The following is an 11,027-nucleotide window of genomic DNA, read 5'->3' on the forward strand; positions in this document are numbered from 1 at the left end:
AAAAACTAAAAAATATGAACAAATAGACAAGTCGTATGTATCACTATTATCATAAAAAAAAAAAAGTCAAAATGGTGAAGCGGTGTAATGAAATGGAAGGTTGTCCCTTCGATCTCCCGAAAGTGGGTACATAAACAGATGAAAATACAAGCACATACGCGTTAAACGTGGGTGTATATATATATATATATATATACGTGTTGATCGATACAGCGCCTCGCGCGCGGCTTCCACCCCTTCCTCAACTTTTGTACTGAACGAGAACGTTATATATATCTTGAAAAACTATGTTCAATTTTTGAACGGACTTGCATCCTGTAATGATAATTTTCCCTGAAACGAAAATTAAAATAACCGACTTCAATTTAGATGTTGGTTTATACCTATAAACTAATCCGGCAAATAACTCGGGTTCATAATTACAATATTCTTTATGATCATGTGCAAGCATTTCTAATCGGATAGGAATATTACAATTAGCGCTAGCAATAATATTTTCTATTTTGAAATTTTTAAATTTAACACAATCATTTGTTACCATTTTAATTATTTTCCCAATCTTTTTACATCCATATATTGAATCCTTTTTTGTTTTTGTACCTGTTAACATTATCCTTCCATTCTTAAAAATTAATGCTGTACACTTCGGTTTATTTAATCTAATAATAAGGGTATTTATTTTGCTAGGGTTGTACTCAGCATTTCGTATTGACACAGCTATTAGACGCAAATCAATATCGACACATAAATTTGCCGATGCTATTATATTGTGTATATTAAGAACGACATTTCTATGATCCAGTTTACTTTTAACTCCTTCTGAATTCATGTCCACTTCATTATCTGAATTGAAGTTTGTTCCATTCTCCTTCTCATACTTTTCGCCCAAGCTGATATGACCATGTTCATTACCGTTGTAGTAGTCCTCACCGTTGTTATCGTTACCACTACGGTTGATGCTCATGCCCTTTCCATTAGCTTCATCATCCCGAAGCAAGAAATGCGCGCTGCTGATTTCGTAGTCCTCCTCGTTCATTTTGTTATAAGAACCCTGTAAAACTTTATTTCGACCTAATTTTTGGTCTTTATTTTGACCTTAATTTTGGACTTAGTTTTACCTTTATTTTACCCCTTTGATTTACGTTTTCACATTTACGCTATTTGTAATAAGCCCAAATGTAACTTCGTAAAACTGCGTAAAACGGTGAAAACTTGGATTACGGGTATATGTTATAAATTTGTGCGTACAAACTGAGGTTTGGTCCTAGAAGAGCAAAATTTTGTAAACTAATTTTCACATATATACATAAATATACATATATATATATGTATATACATAAGCGAAGCTGGAGTAAACAAAAATTTGGAAAATCGTCGCCATTAATTCTTAATTTCTCCAAAAAATTAAAAATACGAAAGATAAACAACTAATTTCAACGTTTTAAGCTTAAAGACCATGCCTTTTATGGAAAAAATATTAATACAACACAGGTAAATGTAACATCACTATATATGTTGTTCGCTCTTCAAAAGCGAAGCAGCTTTAATTTTTTTTTCGTGCAGCATGTACCTAGTACGTAAGCATGTATGAGCGTACGTACTTACGTATATATATATATATATATATATTAAACTACTTAAACATTTTTATATTGATTTATTTTTATATATATACAAATACATACGGACTCTTTATTGCAAAATCTGCTCAGCATATATAACAAAGAATTTCAAGTATATTTACATACATAAAAATACAAAAAATTTTAATTCGTGCTGACTTGTTCATGTATTCTTCTCGACCGGTCAATTAAAAAATTGCATTAATGTATTAACACTATACCATTTATTTTTTTTCTTTCTTTTGAAAAAAGGAAAAAGCACATTGACACATAATGCATATACATATACATAAGTGCTTTTCCCGAAGTGGAGAAAAAATTGTCGGAAATCATGTGCACAATATAAAAAAATAAAAAATAAAAAAAGGTATTACTACGACGAATAATGAACATTTAAATAAAGCAGAGACTTATATTCTAACAAAACTGCAAAACAAGAAATTACAACGTGAGTGACATCGGCTAGTTTTAATTAAATTTTCAGCATAAAATAAGAAAGCAATATAGAGCATAAATGTATGGTGAATTGAGTTCGTTATTCCATTTGTATTTCATTTTTTACTTTTATTTATATTTTTCTTTCCCTATTTGTGTTTTAATTATTTATTTTTATTTCCCACTTCCTTTTAATTTTTTATTTTTATTTCCCACTTCCTTTTAATTTTTTATTTTTATTTCCCACTTCCTTTTAATTTTTTATTTTTATTTCCCACTTCCTTTTAATTTTTTATTTTTATTTCCCACTTCCTTTTAATTTTTTATTTTTATTTCCCACTTCCTTTTAATTTTTTATTTTTATTTCCCACTTCCTTTTAATTTTTTATTTTTATTTCCCACTTCCGTTTTAATTTTTTATTATTATTTTCATTTTTCTTTCCTTTTTCTCCTTTCCCTTTTTTTTTTTTTTTGAAAAGCATTTCATGAACAGCCGATTGTATTGTATGCTTTGTATGCTTTAGAATTTTTCTCGCTTACGATGAGGATAGAGAAGTGCTGGTATTGCTCAGGGAATATATACCCAGGTAATTTAAAACGTACGAAGGCGCTTTTTTTCAAGTGCCAAAATGGATATTAAGTATATTCGTGGATCATGTGCATCAGTATGTACGAATATGTATGTATGTACGTACGACCATATATATATATGGGGAATGCGGTACCAAAAGAACCCTTGCAAAAATGTGCGAGTTGAAGATGACATTTCCACGCGCGAAATTTAATTTGTAATTTATATTATCTAACTGGTTATGTATTGTTTATTATTTTTAATTCATAATTTATTATTTATAATTTACAATTTTTACTATTTCATATATTTCTTTTTTTTTTATGTTTAATTTTTACATTTAAAATTTGTACATTTGTATGCAGGGCATGGAATATTCTTCATCCGAAACGATGCGAACATTTTTCGCTTTTGCCGAAGTAAGTGCCACAAACATTTTAAGGCGAAACACAACCCGCGCAAAGTTAAATGGACGAAGGTGTATCGAAAAGAAAGAAACAAAGAATTAAATTATGATAAGACTTTTGAATATGAAAAGATCCGCAATGAGCCCATTAAGTATGATAGAAATTTATATATTAAAACAATTAATGCAATAAAAAAAATTGATGAAATTAAAGAAAAGAGAAAAATGAGATTTTATAAAAACAGAATTAAAGAAATAGCTGAAAAGAAAATTAACCTTTCCTTAAATTATATAAAAAATAATCCAAAACTTTTACAAAATACGGAATATGAAAACGTTTTGGAGGAGCTAACTGAGGAGAATAAACAGCATGTGGATATCACTTTAATCAAAAATACATTTGAAGATGAAAGTATTATTCGTAAGGATATGGAAAATGCAATCAAGTTTACGACGGATGTGCGGGCCATCACGGAGGAACAGGTAACAAGAAATAATAAGAAAAAAGTATTGATATGTGGAAGTGGTAAATAAATTGCCTGTACTTTTTTTTTTTTTTTTTTTTTTTAAGTATTCGAAAATATGGTAAAGCAGGGGTGGCATGTTCGCATCTCCTATATGCTAGAGTTTACATTACATTTCCAATGCGCTGTTTTTTGTGGACGCCATTTCCAGTGTGCGCATATTCGTGCGTCATACATGTATATATATATTATATACATACATCACATGCACATTTGTGTATTTATAATTCATGTGCAACGTTCCATTTCTTTGCAGAAGAGCGATCACCAGAGAGAAAACAAAAACATTGAATTCACCCACTACATTTAAGCCAAAAAGGGAGATATAGCTAAATATATACATGTTTTACACATTTTTTTTTTTTTTTTTCTATGAACAAAATGAAAATATTTGCATTATGCATACAGCTAGCCATAAAAAAAAAAAAAAAAAAAACATGAAGCAAAAATGGAGCAGACATCATATAATGTATATTAAAAAATTATACCTTTTTATTACCAATTTGTGGCTTATTAATTTTTAAGAAATCCTTTTTTTTTACACCAACTTGTGCTTCTACACTTTTTATACAACTCCAAATAAAATCACATGGCTTTTTTTTTTTTTTTTTGTTTCTGTTTTGTTATGACGAACAAACTCCCAAGGTTTTGCTTTATCGTAAAAAAAAATAATTGCGCGGTGTTGTAACCGTATAAAAAATCGAATAAACTATTTGAGCAAGGTTCTACAAAGGGGAAAAAAAAAAAAGAAAAAAGAGTATAAACAATTAAAAGGTTTAATGATATGGTACTTTAAATCTTCTGCACACGTATGGGCACACAAGACCGCTTTATGAAATACGTACGCATATTTGTTCTCACATGTGCAACGAGTACAGACCTATAGGAAAAAATGGAATAAAATAAACTAACAAATAAACTAATAAACAAACAAATAAATATACATATATATGTATCGCTCACCTGTTGCGTAAATTATTTTGAAGTTTCTCTTAAACCACAAACAGGAGTGCATGTTCAGGCTTGGTATTTCCAAGTGATCGGTGGCAAAGTATTTGAATGATATGAAAAAAAATAAAACCTGAAAAATGGTGCAAAGGTGGAAACAATCCAAAAAAAAGGAAGAAAAAGATAAGAGATAAAGGAAAATTACTTTCATCCATACAACGGAACATATATAATGTGAGCTCATTTTGTGCTACAACATAATGTTCATGTTTTAAGGTGAAGAGTTCGTCAAAAAAGAATGTAACTCGACAAATACAAAAACAATGCATCAGACGTGTAATCATACATGTACAATGTTATATATACGCATGCTGTGCATATGTAATGTTTTTGCAAATTTTGCACATTACACATATCTGCTTCCGTATAAGCCCAACTAGCGTGTTCTTTGAGAATAAAAACGCAAGAAGTGTGTTACATGTATGAATGAGATAATCATTTTTATTTTCCTCCTCCAGTATTTTCATTAAATCATTTAAATTGTTCTCTTCTTTTAAAACTTTTCTTGTATATTTCCCATTTAATATTATCAAATCATATTCATTTAAATGTTTATTTGAATTTTTATTTTCATCTATAAGCTTATTATACTTTTTTATTTTTTTTTTCAAAGTTTCAATTTTCTTGCTAGTCTCTTGATATTTGTTTGATTTCATATAATAGCAGTATGTCTTTCTTATTTTTTTGTGGAGCTTTAAAAAATAAAATACAACAATTTCATTCGTACGAATGCTATGTGCTAGGTAGCAGGCAACTTGTACGAACGCGTATAAGAGCAAATATAAGGTCGAGTTATGAAAAACGTAATTAACATCATTGGAGATATTTTCCATTATGCCAAGCAAGTAAAGGGAAACGCGAAATTATAGTATGGTAAAACGGGAAAACTAAGAGAACGCACGAAAAAAGCAAAATTCTTCAGTCAAATTGTACTAACAAAGTGAACGGAAGAAAAGTTTGCTTACTAGCAGCAAAAATGAGGCTATAAGTGTGCCCCTTGAAGGGACGGAGGGGGGGAAAAAGCCAAAAATACAAAAAAAGAAAAAAAGAAAAAACAAAAAGAGAAAAATACAAAAAAAGAAAAAAAGAAAAAACAAAAAGAGAAAAAGAGAAAAAAGAAAAAAAGAAAAAAAGAAAAAAAGTAAAAAAGAAAAAAAGTAAAAAAGAAAAAAAGTAAAAAAGAAAAAAAGTAAAAAAGAAAAAAAGTAAAAAAGAAAAAAAGAAAAAAAGAAGGAAAAGAAAAAAAGAAAGCAAAGAAGGAAAAAAGATAGGAAAAAGAACAAAAAAAAAGCCGGAAAGTTTACCAAAAAATAGTAAAAAATTAGAAAAAAAAAAAAAAAAAAAAAAAAAGGAAGAAAAAAACGTTTTTTAATTTTTTTAAAATGCATTTCCTATGCTTTTTTCTGAAGCATCAGTAGTACATATTTCATTTTTTTTATTCTATTTTTTTTTTTTTTTTTTTTTATTTTTGTGATAAATACAAAGCACACAAAACAGCCAAAAGCGGAAGAGCAGTCAACAGAAGAGTAAAGTACCGTATATATAGGCCCTGCTTATAACATAGATAAATTTCAAATTAGCGCTAAGAGCTTTTTTATTTTTTTCTGATTATGTTTTGTAAAAGATGGAAACAATGAACGAAAATTATATAAACTCGCTGAAGAGGGTAAGATGAAAAGGAAAAATGGACATATGTACGAATGGAAAAATGCACGTACGTATATAATGCATGTATAACACCCTCGTAACACATTGTGTACGGGAGACTTACACCCTTCCCTCTCGTACTCTTCACTTCAACTCCGCAGCTGAAAGAGATTTCCAAAACGATTGAATCTACATTGCAGCAGAATAATAGATTAAAGAGCATATTAGCAAGTGAAATGTATTTTAGGAAAAAATGTGAAGCCTCCATAGAAACGGTAAAGAGTATTAACAAAATAAAATAGTAGTGCTTCTTATATGGATGATGCAAACAAAAGTAAACACGTGTGCACATAAATATATGCGTACATGCATATATACAGTTTTCACATTATTTTACACCCTAACATTTACACGTTCATATATATTTTTTTCTTTCTGCGTTCCATACCGTCCTTTTTAGATTGAAAACACCACAGATAAACAGGAATGTTTTAGAAAAGTGTCTAAAATGTAAGTGGAATAAATGACTAATAGGGAAGAAATTATGAACGTTTGAATCATCGTTAATGAGCTTCGTGCGTAGTTATTCATCATTCGTTGTATTGCGGGCATTTCATGTGTTTACTTGGGTTCTGGTTTAATTGCTCACTTGTTTATTTGTTTATTTGTTTTCCATTTTGCATATTCATTTGTTTATTCCCTTGTTATATTTTATATTTGTAGCTTTATTAGGAAGTCAAGGGATGAGATAAAAAAAGAGTTGAACGAGGAAATAGCCCATTACGATAAACACACTCCCCATCTAGTGGTTAGGGATACATAAAATATACTTAAGACAAATTCTCGACCACGGACCCTTTTTGAATTGTATTCATACACTTGCATATACTTGTGTACACATATAGACATTTACATTTATTTTATTTTACCCCCACCCCCCCAGGATTTACGAAAAAAGCTAATCGATAAGCTGTCAAATTTGAAGGAGCAGTACTTAGAAACGCATGAATATGTAAGGAATTTGTTGTTTATATATATATGCATACATACGTACGTATGGGCATATATATGAACATTTATGTATATCCCCGCTGAACATATAAGTGTGCACATAATACACGTTTTTTCCATTTGCATTTTATGCATGCAGATTGAACGGGAGGCGAACAGTGCTTCTTAAGGAAACTGGTGGAGAAATAGATTACACATATGAACCATTGCATGTATAGATATAAAAATATCAAAAATGAAAAAAAAAGGAATAATTGTTTTTCCCTAATGCAGAGTTTTTATCGGTTTAGTCATACATAGGTGTATATGTATGTGTGCGCGTATGTATGCATATTTGTATGCATATCTGTAAATTTTTTGAAGTGAAGGCTGAAATGAAAAAACAAAAAAGAAATCGTATAACCAATACATAAAATGGAAAAATACATCAACGTATGCTGTTAAACCATACTTTTATCATTGGGAATATGTTAATTACACCAAAATAAAAAAAATACATATATTTTTTGTAATTTCTCAATTTTTATATTTCCCTATTTTTTATTTTATTTTTTTTTTTTTTTCCATTTGTTTATTATTAACTTGTCAGTTTTTTGAAAAAGTGTTTTTACATGGTCATGTATGTACACGTATATGTATATTTTGCGGAGTATATTCTTCACCTTTGCATATTTTCTATGCTTCTTTTTCTTGCTGTGATTAACATTACGAAGATGATAAATTTTCCCCTAACGTATATTCTTATCAGTTGTGTCAAAAATGAACTACGTCAAAGGCAGTAAGGCACAGTAGGATACCATACGCTGCAATATAGTACAATAGGCGCGGTAGGCTACTACATGGTACAATAAACTAGTATAAGCCCAAAACAAGTTTAATAAATATGAAATGGAAAGAATTATATGTATACGTTGAAATATGTATACGTTGAAAAAAAAAAAAAAAATTAAATTAAATATTGTAAAATGGAGAAAAATAAATTGAAGTGTCGTACAGTTAAGTAAAATAAAATGAAAAAGGGAAAACGTTTTTTTCCCTATTTTGTTCCTATGAGTTATATAATTTCACGTTTGAGAGTGCATTTTGCAAGAAAATATGTACCAACATTTTTAAAAAATAAACACATGTTTTATATATTCTTGCTTTCTCATTTCTTCGTTTTGCATACGTACATGTTTACAAGGTTTACTTTTACACACCATGAGAATTTTTATGTGTTCGAAGCTGTCGTAAAAAGAAAAAAAAAAATAAATTAGCAAAATAGTAGAATAGCACAATAGCAGTATAACACGATAGTAGTATAGCACAACAGCGGAAGAAACATTCGCGCGGATAAAAAAGCATAAACATGAATGAAAAATGAAATACAAAAAATGCGTTTATTCGTTCAAACGAACAGCATATAGTATATGAACTTGTTAAATATTTTTCAATGTATATATGACACATGTACACATATTATACGTACAAATTACATATATAATGTTATATATTCACATATATATATATATATATATATATATATATATATATAATACAAATAAATACAAGTACATGAAAATATTATGATAAAGCAAAATTGAACTTCAACAAAGGCAGTAATATATAATGTAAATACGTATTTTGTATTACCGCAATTTATCCTCATGCACGTTTAATACATTTATTCTTTTAATACATTATTTAACACATTAATTTTTTTTTTTTTTTTTTTTTTTTTTTTTTATCGTACGCCATTTTTTGGGAATAAAAAGTATATAATTTTTTCTTAAATTCTTGCATATTTTCTTTCACTTGTTCCTTCCATTTTTACCATTTATAACGTTTTTAAAATATTTTCTTTTTTTTTTTTTTTTTTTTATAAAATTAAAACACTATGCTTACTGATTTGCTAACGTTTTTAATGTAAGCCATCCCTAAGCGGTATACATTGTACGTTCATGTATATATATTTGTATGGGTATATATTTATATGTATATATATCAATGTATATATATATGTATGTACATATGCTTAAGAAGTAGTGCAATTTTTCCCTTTTTTTTTGTGATGACTTTGAGGATTTTTAATTGAAGAACGTGAAGCATATAAAACGTGAAGCATAAAACGTGAAGCATATAAAACGTGAAGCATATTAAACGTGAAGCATATTAAACGTGAAGCATATTAAACGTGAAGCATATAAAACGTGAAGCATATAAAACGTGAAGCATATAAAACGTGAAGCATATAAAACGTGAAGCATATAAAACGTGAAGCATATAAAACGTGAAGCATAAAACGTAAAGCATAAAACGTAAAACGTAAAACATAAAAGATAAGTTATAATATATAAAATTTAAAGTACAGTACATACAGGATAAAATATATAAAGAGTAAAATATACTATCCGCGAAGTACAAAACGAAAAATATATAAAAGTATTTTTTATAAAGGTAAGCGAGTATATAAATATAAATATATATGTATATTTATACATACGTGTATATACCAGAATGAGGATTGTACGTATTATAATAATATAATATAGTATAATATAGTGTAGTAGAATACAGCATAATATAGTACAGTATAATATGGTATAATATTGTATAGTATAATATTGTATAGTATAATATTGTATAGTATAATATAGAATAATATAATATATTGTATATATATTATAGTATACTTTTTTCTCATTTTTTCACTTTTTTATTTTATTTTTTTAATTTCTAGATAAAAGGTATTATTACATTGGAGTGAAGAAGAATTACAGATCAGTAGGAGTGTAGTAGGAAAGGAGCTCACTTTATCGAAACAACATTATATATTTATATTGGCACACCGTTAAGTCCAAAAAAAGAAATTAAATAAATAAAAATAAATATAAAAGATGGCTGACGATTCATCAGCAGCTAATAATGCGGGTGCAACGACAAGTAACAATCAAGGTGAACACATTCAGGTTAAAGTAAGATCACCTGATGGAGCAGAGGTTTTTTTTAAAATAAAAAGAAAGACGAAACTTGAGAAGCTAATGGAAGTATACTGTAACCGCCTTGGACAGTCAATGGAAGCAGGTACCGCTCTCATGTACACAATGAGTGAACTTAAGTACACATATATTAACATATATATATATGTACATATCCGTGCTTTGATGGCATTACAAAAAAAGGACAAAAACTACATTATATATTTATCTGCGGCACTTCCATTTCATACTGCTCCTATTTTACTGTTTTATAATATATCTACAACGTATATTTTAACCTACTAACACGCTTGATTAGTTTTTTATATCTTAAAAAGTGTATGTATATATATGTATGTATTTTTTTTTTGTTTTTTTTTCCGTTCACCCCCCTTGTCACTCTCACCTTTAATTTAGTTCGATTTTTATATGACGGGGATAGGATACATGGAGATAACACACCTGATCAATTAGGAATAGAAGATGGAGATGTTATTGATGCAATGGTTCAACAAACGGGAGGAAGTTTTTAATTTTTTTTTTTTTATTCCCCTTTTATAATATTTATTTATGAATTGAAAACAATTTTACACGATTTAGAAGTATAGAAAAAAAAAAATAATAATAAAATTTTGGCATGTATTATATGAATAAATATTGAACTAGCTAATTTTGTCTTTATGCATTTTTAAGAGAATTACTCCAAATTGTACTGTTTACTCGTTTTATGGACAATTGCATATGTATACACGCGCGTATATATATATATACATATATGGGCATATGTATACATATTCATACATATACATACATATACACACATATATTTATAATACCAAAATAATT

The 11,027-nt window shown here is 28.3% G+C and overlaps 5 protein-coding genes across 5 annotated transcripts; 3 read left to right on the forward strand and 2 right to left on the reverse strand.

Annotated features, from left to right (window-relative positions):
• Positions 1-241: 241 nt before the first annotated feature.
• TBP (TATA-box-binding protein, putative) lies at positions 242-1,036 on the reverse strand (the record flags this gene model as incomplete). Its single annotated transcript, XM_029003756.1, has 1 exon — positions 242-1,036. One exon carries the CDS (start codon positions 1,034-1,036, stop codon positions 242-244), a length of 795 nt encoding a protein of 264 aa, XP_028859843.1.
• A 1,562-nt stretch (positions 1,037-2,598) lies between these two features.
• Positions 2,599-3,868, forward strand: PmUG01_06018800 (60S ribosomal subunit protein L24-2, putative; the record flags this gene model as incomplete). Its single annotated transcript, XM_029003757.1, has 3 exons — positions 2,599-2,644; positions 2,994-3,517; positions 3,815-3,868. The coding sequence occupies 3 exons, from the start codon at positions 2,599-2,601 to the stop codon at positions 3,866-3,868; spliced, it is 624 nt and encodes a 207-aa protein (XP_028859844.1).
• A 275-nt stretch (positions 3,869-4,143) lies between these two features.
• Positions 4,144-5,399, reverse strand: PmUG01_06018900 (conserved Plasmodium protein, unknown function; the record flags this gene model as incomplete). The annotated part of the gene is made up of 3 exons (XM_029003758.1): positions 4,144-4,283; positions 4,522-4,639; positions 4,944-5,399. 3 exons carry the CDS (start codon positions 5,397-5,399, stop codon positions 4,144-4,146), a joined length of 714 nt encoding a protein of 237 aa, XP_028859845.1.
• Positions 5,400-6,190: 791 nt separating this feature from the next.
• On the forward strand, positions 6,191-7,393 carry PmUG01_06019000 (conserved Plasmodium protein, unknown function; the record flags this gene model as incomplete). Its single annotated transcript, XM_029003759.1, has 6 exons — positions 6,191-6,232; positions 6,375-6,488; positions 6,674-6,723; positions 6,946-7,021; positions 7,157-7,225; positions 7,364-7,393. The coding sequence occupies 6 exons, from the start codon at positions 6,191-6,193 to the stop codon at positions 7,391-7,393; spliced, it is 381 nt and encodes a 126-aa protein (XP_028859846.1).
• A 2,707-nt stretch (positions 7,394-10,100) lies between these two features.
• Positions 10,101-10,714, forward strand: SUMO (small ubiquitin-related modifier, putative; the record flags this gene model as incomplete). The annotated part of the gene is made up of 2 exons (XM_029003760.1): positions 10,101-10,287; positions 10,599-10,714. The coding sequence occupies 2 exons, from the start codon at positions 10,101-10,103 to the stop codon at positions 10,712-10,714; spliced, it is 303 nt and encodes a 100-aa protein (XP_028859847.1).
• Between the last annotated feature and the right edge of the window lie 313 nt (positions 10,715-11,027).

Source organism: Plasmodium malariae, assembly GCF_900090045.1.
Source record: "Plasmodium malariae genome assembly, chromosome: 6".
NCBI classification, from domain to species: domain Eukaryota; phylum Apicomplexa; class Aconoidasida; order Haemosporida; family Plasmodiidae; genus Plasmodium; species Plasmodium malariae.